The sequence below is a fragment of the Gymnoscopelus braueri genome (genome assembly GCF_963280865.1).
Source record: "Gymnoscopelus braueri genome assembly, chromosome: 7".
Taxonomy (NCBI): domain Eukaryota; kingdom Metazoa; phylum Chordata; class Actinopteri; order Myctophiformes; family Myctophidae; genus Gymnoscopelus; species Gymnoscopelus braueri.
In genome coordinates, this window is record NC_137608.1 from 45,084,194 (window position 1) to 45,107,724 (window position 23,531).

Here is a 23,531-nt window from a genome sequence, read left to right on the forward strand (position 1 = left end):
CTGTAGTGTAACAGAGAAAGCAGTAGCTTTTAACAGAGTCCAGTAACATAAACATATGACATCATAGGATGACAGATCAATCGTCCAGCCGTCGGAGGTGTAATCCTGCCATTGGTGGAGAGCGATGAGGTTCCGTCGTCGTCTGATGATGGTAGATGATGGTAGATGATGATTGTGTGACAGTTTATCTCTGGACAACAGCGTCCCCATGTCTGGGTCAAACACGTTTGACATCTGACTGCTCTGACCTGTCACTGGTCAGATGATGATTTGGGTGACACTAAAGGGAGACAGCTGTAGAGAAGAGCATTCTAGATACAGTGTTCTTAAAACAAAAGATTGCCGCAGAGAAAGCCTGCATGCGTTTGACCTTGGCTTGCAGACACAGAGACTGCTAGTAGAGAGTACAGAGTACTTTTACCATGACAAAGTACAGGCCCGTATGGCATTATTAATAGGTCATTTTAACCAGGTTAAGGACCCTAGACACATTATGATAATTAAGATAAGAGATCAAATGAAATGACTCTATCAGACATGATACTGACAAAATATTGCCTCCAGTGCCCCCCAAACTTCTCTGTACGTTCTCCGTATGTTCTCCGTATGTTCTCCGTATGTTCCCTCAGCCCTATGTTCCCTCTATGTTCCTTCAGCCCAATGGTACTTTATCCCTACGTTCCCTCAGCCCTATGTTCCCTCTATGTTCCCTCTATGTTCCCTCAGCCCTATGTTACTTTGTTAGGCTTTAAATCTGAAATCCATAAGTAATATTCTACCCTGGATTTGAACCCAGGTAGACCACATGGGAGACCACATTTCTAACTTTCTTCCTAGAGGTAATCCCTGCTTGGCCTGGGGTGGTTATTGTGCAACCACTGTAGGCTACTAGTTACAGTCTATTAACGTACTCTACCATACAGATTAGTTCAAATAAAAATGTATTCATTAAAAGATGTAATTAAGTCCACACTCTCAATGTAGTCTTCTTAGAAGGACTCCAACAAAAACAGATTTTCAGACATAAATCAGCCATTGTCTGACGATTAATCTGGTGGAATTTATATCTCCGAAAGGATCTAGGCCGGCGATATTTATTGTATTTTGGGAAGACTTAGATGAAGGCTGTTGGATACTACTGTGGCATGGTCTGTGATGACTTTCTTTACTCCCCTGACGCACTGCACGCACAATAATAAGCCAATAATAATCCGCCATAAATCTAGTTCTCTTACAGTAGACTACTGTTCCACTGTGGGGTTTTGGCCAGCTTAACAGAGGGAATCATTTCTTCGCTATAATTTAGAGATGTTGGATGTCTTCCTACTGCACTCAGTTGTATAGCAGGACACAGATAGAGGAGTGGGAAACACACAGCGGTGGAAAGTAACTCGGTACATTGTGTTGCTGTCAGGCAGAAACCTCTTATCTCCATATTTTAGCTTGTCACTTGATCATAGTGTAGCGTCACACAAAAGCAGCAAAAGTAGCAGATCTACAAGCTCACAACATGTCGCCATGCATCCCGTTGTGAGCTTGTAGGTATTTTTGAAAAACGTACAACAAAATGTTTAAGTATATTGCCCATACTTTTGTACTTTTGTATTTCTACATTGTGGTATTGCTACTTTTACTTAACCACTTAAACCCCATATGGTTGAGCGGAGTCCCTCAGGGTAACAAGTGTCTTTTCTGTTTTCTGTTATTGTGGGGAAAGCTTTTTGCTGAAAATAGCCAATCGACGCATTGCTGTGAGCTTTGTCGATCTGCTTATTCTCTGCGAAAGCTTTCCCCACAACACGGATGCCGGGGTTGTAAGTGGTTAAGTAAAAAATGTCAGCACTGGAAACAGATGAGCCTTGTGTATATAATAATGTGGTGTAGATGTTCCAAGTCAGTGGCAATGATTAAGAAGCAGCTACATTTCATCCCATCTGTGCACGTTTGCCAGGATGACATTGCATTGAAACAGACGACAGGAACAACAGCAATTCCCACGTGATTTTGCTGAATTGAACTTTCTTTTATTATTTGTATTCTCGTGCCATCGATCTGTACTCCCCCCCCCTCCCTATCTACTTATTTTACCCTATGAGCTTGTGAAGCTTAGTTCTAGGGTTGACCTGAAGCCGATTCTACAAATGTCTCCTAATTCCCAACAGTTTTCTGAAAAACGTATGTTTCTATATCAGTGGTGCTCAAACTTTTTCATGTCAAGGACCCCCAAAATGATATGTATTTGGCCGCCGACCCCCATCTCAAAATATGTTGTTCCAGGGACCCCCAGAAGCAAAGATTTGAGTAAAAAAAATAGCTTTATTTTTTATTTTTCAAAAATAGCATATCTACAAGCTCATAGCGCTATGAGCTTGTATATCTGCAGAAGCATGGACCCCCCCCAGAAAATCAAACCCTGCCACTGTGATTAAACAAGAGTTGTTTCTGTGTCTTTTCTAGGGACCTCCAGGGGACTTTGGTCCCGCAGGGATACAGGGACCTAAAGGACCGCGTGGCTTGAGGGTAAGATAAAATACTCTTGATTTAAAGGTCTTTTCACTCATGTGGCGATATATATGCACGTCAATAATATTATTCAAACTTACCTCCAGTCAATACGAACTTACATAGTGTTGCTGTCGGGCAGAAACCTCCTTTCTCCATATTCTAACTTTTTTGTGTTTTTTTTTGTAAGTTAACGCCCTGCTTGATCACAGTACAGTGTCACACAAAAGCATCAAAAGAAGCAGATCCGCAAGCTCGATACGCGGCGCGAAGAGACGCGTATCTAGCTTGTAGATCTGCTGCTTTTGATGCTTTTGAATTTGAATCCTGAAAGGGGATTTGGGTTTGAGTTTTTGGACATAATGAGGTTTCCACCCTATCAATCATGTTTCTCCGCTGAAGTTTCACCTAATATAAACACATCTGACCAAAACGGACAATACCATAAAGCAGCGAATGAATCCCAACCTGTGGGCCGTGAGGATATTACAAGTTGATAATGATAATATAACATTAATATTAAAACACGTAAAAACAAATTGACCACAAGGTCACAACACAATGTGTTTTCATTGTGATACCGACAGTGGTGGAAAAAGTACTCAAATGTTTTACTGAAGTAAAAGTATCAATACTGCAATGTAGAAGTACTCTGTTACAAGTAAAAGTCCATAATTAAAAATGTACTTGAGTAAAAGTACAAAAGTATTGGTATGAAAATGTACCAAAAGTAAAAGTACTAAAATGTTTGAAAATAGCAGATCTACAAGCTCACAACGCGTTGCGATGCGACGCGTTGTGAGCTTGTAGATCTGCTATTTTCAAATAGCTTAGGTGTAAAATAGGGCTAAAGTGGTTAATGGATGTTTTATAATATAATAATGTATTATCTGCAAAGTAACTAGTAACTAACGTTTTCAAATGATTGTAGTGGAGTAAAAGTACAATATTTGCCTCTGAGATGTAGTGGAGTAGAAGTAAAAGTACTGCAAATTGGAAATACTCCAGTAAAGTGAAAGTACCTCAAAATTGTACTTAAGTACAGTACTTGAGTAAATGTACTTAGTTACTTTACACCACGGGATACCGATATACTGTATAGGAACTTAAAGTATACTATGTTAGTTCCATTGATCCAACCCAACTCGATTGATTGATCATTAAAATAAACTTGCTCTGGAAATGCACGCGGCCCACCCATCTGACCACTTAACACGGCAGCCAAACGTTTGGCTGCCGTGTTAAGTGGTCAGATGGGTGGGCCGCGAACACTTTAGAGATTTTCAAGTGGGCCCTGATCCAGAAAAGGTTGGGAACAGCTGGTATAGTGATTTGAAAGGATTCTTTGCAGATACCTGATAGCCTCCCAATAGGTGATAGGCAGCAGCCTACAGTTTCCTGTACTGTGTGTACTGGCAACACCGTAGGACCTCAGGACATTAGCAATATGGCTCCTACACACTTGATCCATTACGTGTCAGTTATGAAATGACACTTTTCAGTCATTGCTAATTTGTTCTTGGCGTGTAACGGCCTTAAGTCGGCAGGATCTCAATCAATGTGACGCCACTCTTTCCCCAACAGGCTCCATAATTCAACTTTTTCTTTCCATAAATTCATGTCCTACTTTCATCATGTCACGCAAAAGTGAGAAAAAAAATGCCCGATCACAACGCGTTGCAAGCTTTAGTTCTGCATTTTTTTTTGCTATTTAGAAATGTATTTAAAGTGGTTAAATGTGTCTGTGGGTTTTAAGATTTAACCGATGAAAAATAGCAAAAGCTGTTGACTAAAATAATACGTAACTACATTGGATCCATTGGAACGCAGGTTATTTTTCTCGTCAAGGTTTCCACCCGACACCAACTTAATGAAACATTCACATCAAGTGCTCCATCATAGTCTGTCGGGTGGCAATCTGGGAACCCAGAACCAAATAAGAATGAAAAACAGCGCCCTCTGCTGTTTGTACTATCTTACTTGGCTCTGGGACAATGGCGACGTAGCACCCGTGCGCAAAGGAAACCGGGGTTTTGGTCTGCCTGCAGCTTTCACTTCCGGTGGTGCCACTATGTTTTCATTCCCACTAACAATATTTCTACACGGAACACTAACACCACTTCTCCCAGAGAACATGGATCGTTTTGGTTATAAGCCCACTTGTTTCTATGATGAAAGAGTAAGTTAAAATGTGAATATCTTTCCGTGGTTTTGTCTGCTCCGCGGACGCTATTGTTAAATTAGTTTGGGTTTGTTTCGAGGGGGAAAGATCGACGGACACGTGAATCCCGCCCACTACATTTGATTGGGTAAAGCGCGGCCTGCTTCCTGATCTGAAGGCACGCCCACTTGTAGCCCAGTGCGTACATGTTATGACAAGCCTTCACGACAGATTCCAACGCAGAGCAGAATCTGTTCTTGAGAGATTAGTCGGGTGGAAACTTCATATGTCCAAAAACTGTTACTTTTCAGGATTCAAACTCAAGCTTGCAGATCTGCTATTTTTCATACTTTTGTGTGACACTGTAGTACTGTATCGTGACGTTGGTCATTAATTTTTCGAAAAAACACAAAAAGTTAAACTATGGAGATAAGAGGTTTCTGACCCGACAGCAACGATATGGGTCCTCTGTCACTGACATGTGTGTTTTTTCCTCCAGGGTATGGAGGGAGCCATGGGCCCTGTGGGCATCGTGGGACCCAGCGGTCAAAATGTATGCATCATCATATCTCATCCTTTATGCCAGTAGTACTCAATCTTTTTCGTAGATCTGCTGTTTTTGAATAGCCAACATATAAATGGATGAAGTGGTTAAAACGATAGTGATGCTATATTAGCTCCTTTAGCTAACTCCTTTAGCTGGGGACCACCCCATTCACCCCAATGTCTTCTAAATCCCAACAGTATTCTGGAAAAAACTTATGTTTCTATATCAGTGGTGCTCAAACTTTTTCATGTCAAGGACCCCCAAACTTATATGTATTTGGCCACGGACCCCCATCTCAAAATATTTTGTTCCAGGGACCCCCCAGAAGCAAAGATTTGAGTTAAAAATGTTCGCTTTAAAACAATATATATTCAAAGATTTGCACACATTTTCAATATTTTTCAAAAATAGCAGATCTACAAGCTCATGAGCTTGTATATCTGCTATTTTTGAATAGCCAAAGTGTAAAATAATGCTTTTTTTAATAGCCAACCGCCTCCCCTCCCAAGGACCCCACTTTAAGAACCGCTGTTTTTTGCCACACATGATGTTACCCCACCTCTACCCCCATCTCCCCGTCTGTCTGTTTGTCTGTCTGTCTGTCTCTTTAGCAGGCATGAATTGATCATCTTTCCTCCTCTCTCTATCCTTCAGGGACCCCAAGGTGACAAAGGGACTCGGGGAGACACGGTGCGTGACGCTGTTTTGATTAATTCCCCCCCCCCCCCCCACCCCGTCTGTACTGTAGTGTGAGCACAGAATGAACCACACGCCCATCTAAATTTTAATTATAAACGACTGAATTGACTACTAGTCTTATTAACCACTTACAGTAGGTCCAATTTTTATATAAGCACACAACGCACATCCTGACCATGATATGTGTTACTGTCCATGATATGGAGACACAGTGACCAGTACCTTATTGACACAAGTCTATTCGTACTCTCTCAAAGCTACATACCCGTAAGGAGACATTTTTTGACCACCTCACATAGAGCACTGGTTCTCATTTTTTTGTGTGTCAAGGACACCTAAATTGAATGTGTTTGGCCGCGGACCCCCATCTGAAAAGGTTTTGTGCCAGGGACCTCCAGAAGAGAAGATCACAATCAAAATGATTCCGAATTTTCAGATATTTTTCCAAACATTTAAAAAATGGCAGATTTTACAAGCTGTGAGCTTGTAGATCTTCTATTTTTGAATAGCCAACGTATAAATGGATTTAGTGGTTTAAAATGATTGTGATGCTATATTAACTAATTTAGCTGGGGACCCCCATGGAACCCACCCCCAAGGACCCCTGTGGAATAGAGTGCTCAGCATTGACAGAGCAGAAACACCCGCCCCACAGCGTTTTTCATTTCCTATTGTGCAACCAGCGTTTGTTGTCGTACTCACAATGACACTTAGCTGCGGTGGAATTCATTTCAGGTTGATAAATGCTCACCGCCTGCCCGTCTTTAAGCTTTTGAGAGTTCCAGCGAACCCTCAGGCACAGGCATAATTCACCCAGCTCAATCTCACAGGGTCACAGTCACAGGGATTTCTTAATGTGGAAACGCATAGCAGCGCTGTGAATGAACGCGCTTAAGCAGGGAGGCGAGTCGATAATTATAGTCAGTGGTGGGAAAAGTACATTTACTCAAGTAGGCCTACTGAGGTACTTCTACTGTGGAGTGTTTCAATTTCTTTATGATTTATACTTCTTCTCCACTACATCTCAGAGGCAATAAGATACATTAACCGTTTCATTGACTAATTTACACTTTGTCTATTCGAAAATAGCTGATCTACAAGCTCCCAAAGGGTCCCGTTGTGACATATTTTTAATGTGTAGATTTGCTATTTTCGAAAGATTTTGATACATTTTTAACAACAAACACATTTGTGAATTGGGACATAACAAGTACTTTTACTTTTGGTTGTAAGTATATTTTGATGCCAATACATATGTACTTTAACTCAAGTACAATTTTTAATGCAGTACTTCTACATTGCGGTATTGCTACTTTGTGAGTTATTCCACTACTGATTATAGTCTAGGTCAGTGGTTCCCAAACGGTGTGCCGAGGTACACTTTTGTACCGCGAGACAAGTCCAGGAGTCTTTGGGGTTTTGGGACAACCACACATTATTATTGCAATATATCGTTGCTGTCGGGCAGAAACGTATCTCCGTATTTTTTACTTTTTGCGTTTTTTCGTAAATTAACACCCTACTTGATCATACTTCAGCGTCACACAAAAGCATCAAAAGTAGCAGATCCACAACGACGTGTTTCGAGCTTGTAGATCTGCTACTTCTGCCTTTTGAATTTGAATCCTGAAAAGTAACAGTTTTGGACATATGAGGTTTCCACCTGACGATATACAACTATACAAAAGTGATTCATTATTTTCTAATGATCTCAGCCAGGCTGACAGGCCTGGAGGCGACAATCTGTGCAAGCTCCCAATGCGTCGCACCGTGATGCGTTGTGAGCTTGTAAATCAGCTATTTTCTCAGTGAATGGAGGTGTGCCGCGATTGTTTTGGTCTAGAAACTGAACGTACTGTATGCAAACGATTATCTATTCAATAATCCATTGGAATAGGATGAGGGAATATACAGTACTGTAACATTCCCAACATCTCCTGTGTGTTTGCTGCAGAACACAATGGTCCACTTCTGAACATTGCTTTCCGTTTCTCTTTGTTTCCAACAGGGGCTGCAAGGACCGATGGTAAGCATGATTTTTGCTAGAATGATTGGTCTAAATCAATAGTTATTTTGCGTGCCATGGACCCCCAAATTGATATAAATTTGGCCACGGACCCCCATCTGAAAATGTTTTGTGCCAGGGACCCCCAGAAGAGAACATTTATGTTTAAAAATATATATTTTATTCAAAACTTTCCAAACATGTTTAGATATTTTTCAAAAGGTTCAAAAGTAGAGAGAACATCTGGATGCTGTGCATAACTATATAGTCCCGGGTTTCCAGAAAGTGGCATATTACTGTTCCGGTTCAGTTTTTCCCCATAGCTTGATTTGCTCTGCTCGGCAGCAGATTTGAACTGGAAAGACACGATGACACCTTCACATGTTATTTTCCGGTTTAAACCTGCTGTTGAGTCAGTCAAAAGAAGCTATGTGAAATTTGAACCGAAATAGGAAATGGGTTATTTATGCCACCTTCTGGAAGCCCTGGACTACATTATGCACAGAGCCAATAGACGGTCGGCTGTGTCCCTGAGCAGCCATCTGCTGGGTGAAGCAGTAATAGTCATTCCCCCTTCCCCCGGGGACAAGAAAATGCTCCCTTTCCTAAATAATGATCTTGGTTTAAACGGAACATACTTTGTAGTCTTAACGCAATGGTGTTGTTTTCCAGGGACCCCCCGGTCCGCGTGGACCACCTGGACCACCAGTGAGTTCCTCGTTTTGCACATTTCACCAAACATGTTCTGGTAAACAAAAACAAATCATACAAGAGCTATAATGCATATATTTCTCTAGGGGCTCCCCAGCTCTCCGCCTTCATTAGTAAGTATGTTTCCATTTATTTCCATGTTTATGGGACTGTGGGGGGGGGAAGAGGCAGTATAACAAATGAGACAGAAAGCGAGTGCTTACCTAATTGCTTTGTTTTCTTTGTGCGGTAGAAAAAGGAGGCTCTCGGCGCCGCCTTTCAAGTCATCATCGACTCCCACACTGCGCTGAGGTCAGAGGTGAGTTCCAAAAGAAGCTACATTTGGCGCCGTTGCAAAGGAGTCGGGCTGTTTGCCATCGCCTATTTTTGACGCATGACACCGGGGGCACAAAGCGTATTAATCACGCTTACGGCTGCTGATATGATCCTTTAAATGAACCCACTCTTATCTTGTATGATAAAAACTCAAAGACACACTCGACTCTAAGCTTAATTTACCAGTATACGTCACGACACCTTTTTTATGACGGGGCTCCGTAGGAGGCGAGCTGTTTAGAAATGTGTGTGTGTGTGTGTGTGTGTGTGTGTGTGTGCGTGCGTGTGCGTGTGCATGTGTGTGTGTGTGTGTGCGCGTCCGGAGCTAATCTCACAAACCGCAAATTTATTGTGCAAGCTGCCAGCAGGCCAAGGAAGTAACTCCTCACATTTCCACATATGTTTTATATTTTGGGGAAAAAAACGAACTTTGATTAATTTTATAAATGAAGCGCTCTATTATTACCGCATGTCTAGTGAAATGCCAGATTGGTATTAAATCTCTGTATCTGCATCCACCACCAGAAGTATCAGAACACAGAGCTGCCCATGTTGGACCAGGGAACGGAGATCTTCAAGACCCTGCAGTACCTCAGCACCCTCATCCAGAGTCTCAAAAACCCACTTGGCAGCCGTGACAATCCAGCCCGGGTCTGCCGAGACCTCCAGGACTGTGAACAAACGATGAACCACGGTGAGGAGGGCTACGTACACTGTTATGTGCATTCTCTTCTGGACAGATTATAATGTGTTACAGCGGTTCTCAAAGTGGGGTCCGGGGACCCCCAGGGGTCCTTGAGGGCGGGACCCCAGCAAAATTAGTCAATATGGTGCAATGTGTGCTATTTTTGCTATATTTGAAGATTTTTTTTGACAAAGTATAAAACTAAGGACATTCTCCCTATGACTTCAGTTAGTTTTAGTCAGTTTCATAAAGAAAAACAAAATATTTTTAGATGGGGGGTCCGTGGCCAAATACGTATGCATTTGGGGGTCCTTGACATGAAAATGTTTGAGAACCACTGATGTAGTAGTTGTAAACCAAGAGCTGTTTAACTCTTTCCCTCCCGCTGCGCTTTGAAAGGCACTTATTGGATCGACCCAAACCTTGGCTGCTCCGCTGACACCATTGAGGTGACGTGCAACTTCAGCAATGGAGGAGGACAGACCTGCCTGAAGCCCATCACCGTCTCCAAGGTTAGGGATCACCTGCTTTGTTTGGCCAAATAACAGCGTCCAGTATAAAACACCTGATGTGCAGATTAAACATGAGAGACATGCAATGCTAGTTCTTTCAAATATTCATTCTAGTGACTCACTCATATTATCTGATTATGCAAGTACCGGTAACCTCGAAACAAATGTTCTCTTCTGGGGGGGTCCCTGGCTCAAAACATTTTCAGATGGGGTCCGTAGCTTAATACATATCAATTTGGGGGTCCTCGACATGAAAACGTTTGAGAAACACTGCTACTGACGCACAAAAAAAGCCGCTGCTGTAGGAAGTATAGCCGTTGTTATAAACAGTGTTAACCCATTAAGACCTGGAACGCAGGTTTTTATTTGAGCTTATTATTTTACATTTTGGCTATTTAAAAATAGCAGATCTACAAGCTCATAGCGCGGCACCGAGTGCCGCGCTATGAGCTTGTAGATCTGCTATTTATGAAAAATCTTGAAAATGTGTGCAAATCTTTGAATATATATATATTTTTAAGCAAACATTTTTAACTCAAATCTTTGCTTCTGGGGGGTCCCTGGAACAAAATATTTTGAGATGGGGGTCCGCGGCCAAATGCATATAATTTTGGGGGTCCCTCACATGAAAAAGATTGAGCACCACTGATATAGAAACATACGTTTTTCAGAATACTGTTGGGATTTAGGAGACATGGCTTCAGGTCTTAATGGGTTAAACTGAAATTGTGACTCTGGCTTCCCCCCGTAGTTGGAGATGGGAGTGGGCCGCATCCAGATGAACTTCCTCCACCTGCTGAGCACCGAGGCAGTGCAGCACATCACCGTCCACTGCCTGAACACCCCTGTGTGGGCCGCGGGGGCCTCGCTGCGGCCCTCCGCCCAGGCGGTGAGCTTCAAGGCCTGGAGTGGGGAGATCATGCAGGCGGGAGACCTTCTGGAGCCGCTCGTACCCACAGATGATTGCTGGGTGGGTATGATGACCATAATGAGACTTAAGTGGCGTGGGTTGATACCGTAGCGGGCGAATGTTCATGTATTAGTGGTGGAAAGTAACTAAGTACATTTACTCAAGTACTGTACTTAAGTACAATTTTGAGGTATTTGTACTTTACTTGAGTATTTCCAATTTCCAATACTTTTACTTCTACTCCACTACATCTCAGAGGAAAATATTGTACTTTTACTCCACTACATTTACTTGAAAACTTTAGTTACTAGTTACTTTTCAGATATAAACTATGATATAATGAAACATACATTTACCACTTTAGCCCTATTTTATACAAAGGCTATTTGAAAATAGCAGATCTACAAGCTCACAACGCGTCGCAGCGCGACGCGTTGTGAGCTTGTAGATCGGCTATTTTCAAATATTTAGTACTTTTACTTTTGGTACTTTAAGTACATTTTGATGCCAATACTTTTGTACTTTTACTCAAGTAAATTTTTAATTCTGGACTTTTACTTGTAACGGAGTATTTTTATATTGCAGTATTGGTACTCTTACTTAAGTAAAGAATTTGAGTACTTTTTCCACCACCACATGCCAACACTTCAACCCAGCGCTCCGAGCCTGAGTCATCAAACTCCCATTTTGTCCTCCTCTGCTCTCAATATTGAGCCACATTTACAGGGATATTTCACTTTAAAACATGTTTGGGGTCATTCTAACGTCTACTCTGTCTTTTGTGAGCACCCCAGACAGTTTCTAAGTTGCTTGATTCAGTATTAAGACTTACATTTAGATATTTGATATTTATTTTATTAGACACGCCCCCTACATACAACCACATTGTAACTTTGAAGTTCATACTCCATTTTAACCTCGATAGATTCATCGAAAACTGGTGACTGATATTGTCCTTCTAATGCGTCAAGGGCAGTGGTGGAAAGTAACTAAGTACATTTACTTAAGTACTGTACTTAAGTATCATTTTGAGGTATTTGTACTTTACTTGAGTATTTCCAATACCCAATACTTTTACTTCTACTCCACTACATCTCAAAGGCAAATATTGTACTTTTACTCCACTACAATTATTTGAAAACTTTAGTTACTAGTTACTTTTCAGATATACATTATATGTATAAAACATACATTAACCACGTTAGCCCTATTTTATACCTAGGCTATTTGAAAATAGCAGATCTACAAGCTCACATCGCGACGCGTTGTGAGCTTGTAGATCGGCTATTTTCAAATATTTAGTACTTTTACTTTTGGTACTTTAAGTACATTTTGATGCCAATACTTTTGTACTTTTACTCAAGTAATTTTTTTATTCTGGACTTTTACTTGTAACAGAGTATTTTTATATTGCAGTATTGGTACTTTTACTTAAGTAAAGAATTTGAGTACTTTTTCCACCACTGGTCAAGGGGCTGTTTTTTCAATTAATTTTTTTCATACATTTGATTTAACTTCTTTCTTTCTTTCTTTTTTTTTTTCATTTTCCATGTGAATACATCGGCTATTTTATAACAACAAATTATGAATTGGGCTTTCACAGTTCTGTCGTCATGTAGTATGACACATTCTCTTTTAACGTTTACAGATCAAAGATGGCCGCTGGCATCAGACCCACTTCATCTTCCAGACCCAGGACCCCAACTTACTCCCCATAGTGGACGTGTACAACCTGCCCGCCGCCGGCGAGGCGGGCTCACACTACCACCTGGAGGTGGGACCCGTGTGCTTCTTATAGCCTCCATGTGACCCGGGAACGCTCCTCAGAGGAGTGACTACATGGGGGAGCGGGAGAAAAACGGGGGGAGACGGAATCTCGCCTTCACATGATATGCTTGGACTGCAGAAACAAGAGGGGGCGCCAGAGAGAGGGAAGGACCAGAGTACAATGCAGAGATAGACTGAGACGTCTGGCACTAATCTACCTATGGAAAATAAATAAGCTTCTTTTTTTTCTTCCTTTTTTTTTTTTGTTCAGAGACTTGTTTGGTTAATACAAGACCTGGAATGCCCAGAATAGAAGAAAGTAATATGAAAAAGTCTCACTTCTGTCATCTCTCTTGGACCATGGTGTAACATATTCCCTTTTTTTAAACGGTCTGATAACCCTATTTTAAAGAAAGAAAATGTTTTTGTTCTTTTACAAAGTCAACGAGAAAGATCTGTACAGAAAAAAACGGAACAATTCTAAATTTGCAAAAATGCAATAATTCTTATTTTTTAATGTCACATCTTTTTGAAGTATTATTTATACATGTATATGTACTGTATATTGTAATATAAAGTGCAATAGCTATTGTTCCACGAGTCTTTCAGAAAACAATTCAGGTGAACAAACAGGCAGATCTCAACCGCATATAGCATTCATTCAGGTATACAGTGTGCCTCCAGGATACACTGTCTCCAGTTGACGTCTTTTGAGCCTCTTCTGACGCTTAATTTACGTTGTGAGCTTGTACATCGGCTATTTTAACCCATTAAGACCTGAGGCGATTCTTTAAAAAAAATCTAAATCCTAACAGTTTTTTGAAAAAAATATAAAAAAAAAAAATTCACGATTTTTCAAAAATAGCAGATCTACAAGCTCGTAGCGCGGCACTCGGTGCCGCGCTATGAGCTTGTATATCTGCTATTTTTGAATAGCCAAAGAAATCTAAAGTGACACAGATGCGTTCCAGGTCTTAATGGGTTAAAGACACCGGCATACGACGATGCGTAAAAAGGCTTAACCGTTAAATGCTGAGAAACTCACATTGACAAACGGTCCTCTCACAACTACCGCGTGTCTCCGTTGGTGTCGGAGTGGGTGAACGCGTGACAACCACAAGTTGTGAACCGAGTCAAGTGTCAAGATGCTACCTCGTAAGAAACGCGCCTCTCCTCTCAGTGCAACCAACCGACGTGCCACCTGGGCCAAGAAGCTGAGATGTGATGAGAGGTGACTCCTGGTGCTGCCATTATTGACACTTGCATGACACAGTCCGTTCTCAGCACAGCTATTTTATCTACCTTTACTTAAAAAGGGAAGACTGTATGAAGTACGAATGCAAAAAGAGGCCAAATTCACTTTTCTTTTGTTTTGTCAAACTAGCATTTTACAACGTTGCCAATATTATTTTTATGAGTCTGTACACTATAAGTTAATTTTAGTTTTTTTACTTGTTTTGGAAACTGTAAATGTGTATAATTATGCAAACGTTATTATATCCAGTGGAGGCTATTTAAATTCTATTTAAATTCCCTTGGGCTTTCCTATTCAAATTGTATTGGTTTAAATGTTTTCAGCAGAATATTCTTTTGGTGACAGTCTTGTGTGTTTGCTCTTGTGATCAAACTGTAACCAAACTGATGTTGTGGGATAAAAGGAGCAGGGATGATGGTTGCTTTCGCCAATCTACAGTATGAGTTCAGAGGACCTCATGTGTTACACAGTCCTAAAATATGGCTGTATATTTCAGTACTACACGTCAGCTGTGCAGTCCCGTCTTCATTTGTATTCTATGCTCAGCTCAGCAAGTCTAATGATTCAACAGACAATTCAATAAATGTTTAAAACTAATTTGATAGTCAACATTGAGTCCACACTTTTGCTCAAAAGCACCAAAATATTTTTTTTATTCTTTCTTTAATGTTATCTTATTGATGTTTTGAGTCTTCATAGAAGTGTCTAATGAAAAATAAAAAAGTAATCAATAGACACTCACTCAGGAGCGAACTGCAAAATAAATTCTAACGGCACACGGCAAGAAAATATAATGCATTTAAATTGCTTGCTTTTCAACTCATCTCTACTTATTGTGAAGCTGAAATACTTGATTTAACTACTAACACCTTAACAGCTGCCCCTGCACAATTGAAGCAGAATCCAATCTCCACGATTCAGGGACACATTTTATCTAGCCTTCACCCTATCACGGGTGTCTGGACAGTGGTGGAAAGTAACTAAGTACATTTACTTAAGTACTGTACTTAAGTACAATTTTGAGGTATTTGTACTTTACTTGAGTATTTCCAATTTCCAATACTTTTACTTCTACTCCACTACATCTCAGAGGCAAATATTGTACTTTTACTCCACTACAATTATTTGAAAACTTTAGTTACTAGTTACTTTTCAGATATAAATTATGATATAATGAAACATACATTAACCACTTTAAACCTATTTTGTACCTAGGCTATTTGAAAATAGCAGATCTACAAGCTCACAACGCGTCGCATCGCGACGCGTTGTGAGCTTGTAGATCGGCTATTTTCAAATATTTAGTACTTTTACTTTTGGTACTTTAAGTACATTTTGATGCCAATACTTTTGTACTTTTACTCAAGTAAATTTTTAATTCTGGACTTTTACTTGTAACAGAGTATTTTTATTTTGCAGTATTGGTACTTTTACTTAAGTAAAGAATTTGAGTACTTTTCCCACCACTGTGTCTGGATGGATCATATTTATACAGGAAAACAAAAGTACTGTAGACTGTGGTGTTTGAATGTTTTCGGACTCTGTATTGGGAGGTATCGGTAACATACAGGCTTTTATCTCTGCATTGGGGGGGTAATGGCAACGTTGCAGGCTGTTATCTCGGGCACATGGCGTGGCGGCCCCCGTCGATGGGCAGGTTGACCCCCGTGATGAAGCTGGCGGCGTCGGACGCCAGGAAGGCGATGGCGTGGGCCACCTCTTCCACCTCGCCCGGTCGTCCCAGGGCATGCGTCTGCTTGCACTTCTCTAAAAACTGGTGGGGAGGAAGAGTCAAATAAGCAGTGGTGGAAAAAGTACTCAAATTCTTTACTTAAGTAAAAGTACCAATACTGCAATATAGAAATACTCTGTTACAAGTAAAAGTCCAGAATTAAAAATGTACTCGAGTAAAAGTACAAAAGTATTGGCATCAAAATGTACTTAAAGTACCAAAAGTAAAAGTACTAAATATTTGAAAATAGCCGATCTACAAGCTCACAACGCGTCGCGCTGCGACGCGTTGTGAGCTTGTAGATCTGCTATTTTCAAATAGCCTATGTATAAAATAGGGCTAAAGTGGTTAATGTATGTTTCATTATATCATAGTTTATATCTGAAAAGTAACTAGTAACTAAAGTTTTCAAATAATTGTAGTGGAGTAAAAGTACAATATTTGCCTCTGAGATGTAGTGGAGTAGAAGTAAAAGTATTGGAAATTGGAAATACTCAAGTAAAGTACAAATACCTCAAAATTATACTTAAGTACAGTACTTAAGTAAATGTACTTAGTTACTTTCCACCACTGCTCTTTAGTGCTACTTTGATGTGTTTAGGTCACAGTATGCTGCCCTGCCGTGGGAAATGAAAACATCATTTTGGGGCAAACATCCAGTATAAACGCTGAACAGCTGGCTTTTTTTTTCCCATCCATCTTTTTTTCACTTTAGTCATTATGCCAATTCAAGGTTCAAGGTGTTTTTAATATTGTGTTCGGGTACATAAAGTATGTTATTATGGTTCCTCAGACATTGTGACAGCCATAATTAATTAATTCTCGAAACCTGTGTGTCTGTGTATCTGTCCCGGGCTTAGCTCGAGCACCGTCTGTCTGACCGATCGACTTCAACATTGCCACGTGTGTCGCCAATGACCCGGGGATGTGTTGTGCAAAGTGGTGGTGATGTGGTCAGACACATTTTGTCTAGAAGTGAAAACCCACTAATGTCTACAGTATCTGTAGGCATCGGCTTTCCTGATTGGCCAACCCTACTATCGGCTTCACAGAATGGTCAAACTTTGCCTAACGTTTGCGCCGTTAATAAAATAGAATAGAACCCCATTCTCTAACAGAGCGAGCACGAAATATCTCTATAGTAAGGTAGAGGGTACCGCACTGGGTAGAAGACAATCGGTACAACTAATACTCCATAAGCATTTACTGAGCATTTATTCTGCATTCACGCGTTTACGTGTGGCGTTTTTATTCAATATTCATCATATAATCATATAATCATTGTGGAGAACATACGACCATAGTACCATACCTGAGCATACTGCTCCTCATCCAGACCTGCTCTCCTGTGGACATCTGTGATGATCACACCAGGACTGAAGAGGTGGAGTGAAGAAAATAGAAACACAGAGAATGTGGAGTCATTATCAATCTGACCTTGAATCGTTAACCACTTAACCCATTGGCCGATTCTAAACATGTCTTCTAAGTCTAAACAGTTTTCTGAGAAACCTATATGTTTCTATAGAGCATCGCAGTTCCCGCCCCCTCCGGGTGCCGGAAGAAAAAACTCAATGCATTTTTCCCATTGACATTTCCAAACATATTTATATCTATTAATTTAAGCCTCGAATCAAGCCATCATGACATGACATGAATCATGACCATAAAACGTTTGATTCTGTGATTATTATTTTTTTAAACGGCAAAACAAGGGTATTTATTAAATATAGTATATCATATAATTAAATATAAAATTTTAAAAAATCACAGAAAAAAACGTTTTATGGTCATGATTCATGTCAAGTCATGATGGCTTGATTCGAGGCTTAAATTAATAGATATAAATATTTTTGCAAATGTCAATGGGAAAAGTGCATTGAGTTTTTTCTTCCGGCACCAGGAAAAACCAGGAAGTGGGCGGGAACTGCGATGCTCTATATCAGTGGTACTCAAACTTTTTCATGTCAAGGACCCCCAAAATTATATGTATTTGGCCGCGGACCCCCATCTCAAAAATATTTAGTTCCAGGGACCCCCTAGAAGCAAAGATGTGAATTAAAAATGTTTAAATGTTTAAAAGATTTGCTCAAATGTTCATGATTTTTGGATATCCAAAGTATAAAATAATGGTTAAAGTGGTTGAAATGATATATTAGCTACTTTTTCTGGGGACCCCCCTGGAACTCCCCCAAGGACCCCACTTTGAGAACCAATGTGCTACATACAGTAGATAGCTAACATTTAAGATGACACAGATGCTTTACTGCAGGGGTCTTCAACCTTTTCAGGCCAGGGACCCCCAAACTGATGGGGAGATGGAGCAGGGACCCCCTACCTCGTAGGGTAGGGGGGGCTACCACATATATTGTATATTTATGTATACAATTGTGTTTTATATTGCCTGCTCCTATACGCACCTGCCCCAGTAGGTGTGCAAAATAAAAGAATCTCTACAAAATATGTATAAACATACCATGTTATTGTGCATTGTGCCTCCATTTATCTGTTTGCTATGGATTCATGTTATGTTTAAAGACAATTTGACATTTTGGGGAAGAAAAGAAGAAAAAAAAGTTAAATTTTTTTTCGAACAAAAATATTGTTTAATCAAACAACAATTTCGCGGACCCCCTGCAGTACCTCCGCGGACCCCCTAGGGGTCGCGGACCCCCTGTTGAAGACCTCTGCTTTACTGGATTGAATGGCTTAAAAAAAAGAAAGGTTTAATGTTTTTAGAAAATCTCGTGTCAGTTTGAGTTCATCTATAATGACATGCCGAAAATAGAGACATCAGGGGAGGGTTAGAGTGGTTAAATAATGATGTGCTCTCTAACACAACGTGAGCAGTTTTCCCTCCGGTTTGTATGACAGTGGATGTGTTGAACAAGCTTGGCTTTTGTGTCACCATCAAATATTGATAGCACTTACCAAACAGAGTTCACCCTCACTTGCTTCGGTGCCAGCTCTGAAAAATTAAGCAGTTGTATGAATTGACTTCCCCATGCATTCATTTGAACTTCACCAATAAAAAAACTTGGAATTTACAAAAACAAACTGGGTTCACTCACCGAGTGCTACACAACGTGTGAATTGGTCAATGGCTGCCTTTGACATGCAATAGGCAAGGACCCCAGGGAACTGTGTCAAGAAAAACAAAATTATCACACATCGTTATTCTTTACAAATGCAACTCAGGGGTATCCAACATTCATGTGTGGGTAGGGCTGGGCAATATATCAATATTATATATCAATATTGTGACATGAGACTAGATATCAACTGGGATTTTGGATGTGTTGACTTTTCCTGGTTTTAATCATTTGAGTCTTATTTTATACTTTTAAAAAACAGGGAGAAAACACTTTTGAAAATAGATCATACAAGCTCGCAACGAGTCACAATTAATGCATTCTGAGTTTGTAGACTGGCTAATGTTGCTATCTCTATTATTTATTTATTTATTTTATGGGGGGGGGGGGGGCATTGTCACAAATTTGTCGATATGCGATATTTGGTTTTCTCCAAATCGCCCAGCCGTATTAAGGCAACACACAAATTAATTCATGAAAATCATGATACCCACTGATCTTTGTCCGTTGACACTAGATACGTTGATGATGGAGCCCTTGGTCTTGATCAAATGAGGCACACAGAGTTGTGTCAGTTGATAAACAGATCTGGATCATAAAAGAATAAAGAATTACCCTCACTGGAAAAAAAAGAGCCAAGAGAAATATACATGGTATGAAGAACAGTTATTTAAAGCATGGTTATAAAGTATTGAGTGGTGAACAGGAAGTGTGTACTACACAGCAAAAGTTTCAGACGTATTGATTATGATCTGCAGTAGGTCTGTCTGCGTCACAAAAGCATCAAAAGTAGCAGATCCACAAGCTCGAAACACAGCGAGAAGCGACGCGTTTTGAGCTTGTAGAGCTGCTACTTTTGCTATTTTTTAATTTGAATCATGAAAAGTAACAGTTTTGGACAGAGATGATATTGGTATTATAATGACATCGTGATATGAGACTAGATATAGATATCATCTGGGATATGGTATAAGTGTCGTGTTTTCCTGGTGTTTTAAAGGCTGCAGTAAAGTGAGGTAATTTTCTGTACTTATCTGACTGTTCGGGGCTGTTCTATCTCACTGTGTAAATATTGTGTAAATGCACCTAGTCATCCCCACAATACAGTGACAAATATCGACATTGAGGTATTTAGCAGTGGTGTAAAGTAACTAAGTACATTTACTCAAGTACTGTACTTAAGTACACTTTTGAGGAATTTGTACTTTACTGGAGTGTTTACAATTTTCAATTACTTCTACTCCAAATATTGTACTTTTTACTTTGATTATTATTACAAAACATACATTAACCACTTCAGCCTTATATACATTTTGGCCATATGAAAATAGCAGATCTACAAGCTCACAATGCGTCGCAAACTCGCATTGCTATTTTTCAATAGCTTGCTATATTAAAAAAAATATTTTTATACAATTGAAAGCTTGTGAAATGGGACATTCTGCATAATGAGTACTTTCTACTTTTGGTACTTTAAAGGGCAAGACCACTTTGTTAGAGGTTTGGGTTGTGTAGTTACCTTGCCATTATGTAACTCCAAAGGTGGACAAGAAATCAAAAAGAATTGCTCCATTGATTAGAAATTTGAAAATATGCTCCTCATTGACTTACATTGACGTACGCTGAAACAGCTCTCAAAGTCACTCTTTTAGCACATAAACCGACGCAAACAAAGTTGATTCAGACAATATAGAACATCACCAAACCCAGTACTGTTTGTTTTTTTAATAAAAATGTTAACTTCCTGTTGATTTTGCTATTTTTATGTAGAAGAAAACCCGGACTGGATCCGCGGATCCGGATCTTCAAATAGTAAAATCAACAGGAAGTTGACATTGTTATAAAAAAATAAAACAGTACTTGGTTTGGTGATGTTCTATATTCTCTGAATCAGCTCTGTTTGCGTCCGTTTACGTGCTAAAAGAGTGACTTTGAGAGCTGTTTCACCGTACAATGTAAGTCAATGAGGAGCATATTTAGAATTATCAATTTCTAATCAATGGAGCAATATTTTTTTATTTCTTGTCCACCTTTGGAGTTACACCATGGCAAGGTAACTACACAACCCAGACCTCTACCAAAGTGGTCTTGCCTTTTAAGTACATGTTTATACTAATATTTCTGAACTTTTACTCAAGTAAATTTTGAATTCCGGACTTTTACTAGTATTTCTACATTGCAGTATTGATACTTTTACTTAAGTAAAAAAATATGAGTACTTATTCCACAACAACAATGTTGTTATATCTGATTCTGTCCACATCGCCCGGCCAGCCCTAGTGTGCAGCGTCTGCCCACCTGACATTGACGTTCATGACCTTGTCATACTGAGAAATATCTTCCGTCTCGATGGAGCCCATGGCCAGGATGCCAGCGCTGTTGACCAGCACGTCCAAGCGTCCGAAGCGGGCGATGGTGTCCCGGACAGTCTTCTTCACGGCGTCCTCGTTAGTCAGGTCTCCTGGGACAAGCAAGGGCTGGACAATCACACACAACACAAGACATTTTTTTGGTGACAGTTCGTGCAGGAAAAAGATCACCTGCAATACTGAACCACTATTATTTTTCCTCCCAAGGATAATTCACTGCTGTTTTGAATAATATCAAGATGATAATGATAGCAAGAGTTTGACTGATTAATTGACGTTTTTATTGTCATAAATGCATTATACATGGCCCTATATTTGTTCATATCTGTCAAAAAGATTAAACACAAAAAAGGTTGAGTTTATTCCCATTGTGGTCCGTGGTGTGATTGCAAATGTGTGTAAACCGAATGCCATGATTTGCTGTTGTTGTTCTTTATTTATTTATATGATATAATAATAATTCTTATTAATGCATAAGCAATAATCAATACATAAAAGAGCCATATCAGTCTTTCATACAAGAGCATATCAGTCTTTCAAATGCAATAGACATAACGGTCAAATACTGCAGAACTGCGACTGAACTGCGACTGAACTGCGACTGAACTGCGACTATTGTGTCACTTTAGAATTCTTTGGCTATTCAAAAATAGCAGATATACAAGCTCATAGCGCGGCACCGAGTGCCGCGCTATGAGCTTGTAGATCTGCTATTTTTGAAAAATCTTGAAATTTCTTTTCTTTAGTTTAAAAAAAAAAAACTGTTAGGATTTAGGAAACATTTTTAAGAATCGCCTCAGGTCGTAATGGGTTAACAACGGATCAGAGTTTTGGGGCATAATAAAGGCCTACCTCCGGTGCCCCCGCCTCGGTGCATTCCTTCGCCACCTTGGCCAGGTTGTCCAGGTCTCGCCCGTTCAGTGCCAGCTGGGCACCGAGTTTAGCAAACATGATGCTGGCCCCCGCGCCGATGCCCGAGCTGGCACCTGTGATCAATGCCACCTTGCCATTCAAAGAGGACACCTGGAAATATAGTGGTGGAAAGTAACTAAGTACATTTACGCAAGTACTGCAATTTTGAGGTATTTTTTTTTTTACTTTACTGGAGTATTTTAAATTTTCTGTACTTTTACATCTACTCCACTACATCTCAGAGGCACATCTTGTACTTTTTACTCCACTACAATTATTTGAAAACTTAAGTTACTTTTTTAGATTTGGATTATTATTACAAAACATACATTACCCACTTCAGCCCAACTATACATTTCGACCATTTCAAAATAGCAGATCTACAAGGTCACTATGCATTGCATTTTCAAAAGATTTTTTAATACATTTGAAAACTTGGGGAAATGGGACATTCTGCATAATGAGTAATTTCTACTTTGATGCCAAACACAGTACATTTTGAATTCCAGACTTTTACTTGTAGCAGTTTTTCTACATTGTAGTATTGATACTTTTACTTAAGTAAAAACATGTGAGTACTTTTTCCACCACTGGAAATATACAATAGACTGCGAATGTCACCCAATCCAGAAGCATCTGGTACTAACAGTCAGTGGTGGAAAAAGTACTCAAATTCTTTACTTAAGTACTGCAATATAAAAATACTCTGTTACAAGTAAAAGTCCAGAATTAAAAATTTACTTGAGTAAAAGTACAAAAGTATTGGCATCAAAATGTACTTAAAGTACCAAAAGTAAAAGTACTAAATATTTGAAAATAGCCGATCTACAAGCTCACAACGATCTGCTATTTTCAAATAGCCTAGGTACAAAATAGGTTTAAAGTGGTTAATGTAGGTTTCATTATATCATAGTTTATATCTGAAAAGTAACTAGTAACTAAAGTTTTCAAGTAAATGTAGTGGAGTAAAAGTACAATGTTTGCCTCTGAGATGTAGTGGAGTAGAAGTAAAAGTATTGGAAATTGGAAATACTCAAGTAAAGTACAAATACCTCAAAATTGTACTTAAGTACAGTACTTGAGTAAATGTACTTAGTTACTTTCCACCACTGCTAACAGTGATGAATGAACCACAGTAAAAACATGTCGGTGTTTTTCGTGTTTGATGATCATCAGTCATACAGAACACTGATCAATGTTGTCAAACATGATGGCAGCTTAACCGGCAGGAAGATAATAATAAAATAATCTTACTTTAAAAGCGCTGTCCGACGTGGCCATGTCTGTCACACAGTTGGTTAACCTCACAACAACCCGGCTACTGTACAAGTTGTCCCACTGTTTGTACGCAAGCAAT

The 23,531-nt window shown here is 39.7% G+C and overlaps 2 protein-coding genes across 3 annotated transcripts in view; one reads left to right on the plus strand and one right to left on the minus strand.

Annotated features, from left to right (window-relative positions):
• The window catches only part of col27a1b (collagen, type XXVII, alpha 1b), a 139,788-nt gene extending 126,380 nt beyond the window's left edge, over positions 1–13,408 (plus strand). For both annotated transcript variants that reach the window (XM_080433065.1, XM_080433066.1), the window contains 11 exons: positions 2,458–2,520; positions 5,163–5,216; positions 5,865–5,900; positions 7,918–7,935; positions 8,587–8,622; positions 8,712–8,738; positions 8,858–8,923; positions 9,466–9,634; positions 10,025–10,137; positions 10,889–11,107; positions 12,696–13,408. In XM_080433065.1, coding sequence (XP_080289191.1) covers positions 2,458–2,520; positions 5,163–5,216; positions 5,865–5,900; positions 7,918–7,935; positions 8,587–8,622; positions 8,712–8,738; positions 8,858–8,923; positions 9,466–9,634; positions 10,025–10,137; positions 10,889–11,107; positions 12,696–12,845 — 951 coding nt within the window. In that variant the 3' untranslated portion in view covers positions 12,846–13,408. The remainder of the gene's footprint in view (positions 1–2,457; positions 2,521–5,162; positions 5,217–5,864; positions 5,901–7,917; positions 7,936–8,586; positions 8,623–8,711; positions 8,739–8,857; positions 8,924–9,465; positions 9,635–10,024; positions 10,138–10,888; positions 11,108–12,695) is intronic.
• Positions 13,409–15,471: 2,063 nt separating this feature from the next.
• Positions 15,472–23,498, minus strand: LOC308088056 (3-oxoacyl-[acyl-carrier-protein] reductase FabG). Its single transcript, XM_080432402.1, has 8 exons — positions 23,429–23,498; positions 22,115–22,285; positions 21,192–21,370; positions 19,388–19,481; positions 18,873–18,942; positions 18,733–18,769; positions 17,114–17,177; positions 15,472–15,843 (listed from the first exon to the last, which is right to left on the minus strand). Exons 1-8 carry the CDS (start codon positions 23,453–23,455, stop codon positions 15,685–15,687), a joined length of 801 nt encoding a protein of 266 aa, XP_080288528.1. The 5' UTR covers positions 23,456–23,498; the 3' UTR covers positions 15,472–15,684.
• Positions 23,499–23,531: the final 33 nt, after the last annotated feature.

What these genes read in the sequence shown, in the direction of transcription:
- LOC308088056 (XM_080432402.1), bottom strand. Translation starts at nt 23,455, where the DNA reads ATGGCCACGTCGGACAGCGCTTTTAAA. An exon ending in GTCATGAACGTCAATGTCAG is followed by an intron (nt 19,482 to 21,191) that starts GTGGGCAGACGC and finishes TTTATGATCCAG; the next exon opens with ATCTGTTTATCAACTGACAC. An exon ending in ATGAGGAGCAGTATGCTCAG is followed by an intron (nt 15,844 to 17,113) that starts GTATGGTACTAT and finishes CCTCCCCACCAG; the next exon opens with TTTTTAGAGAAGTGCAAGCA.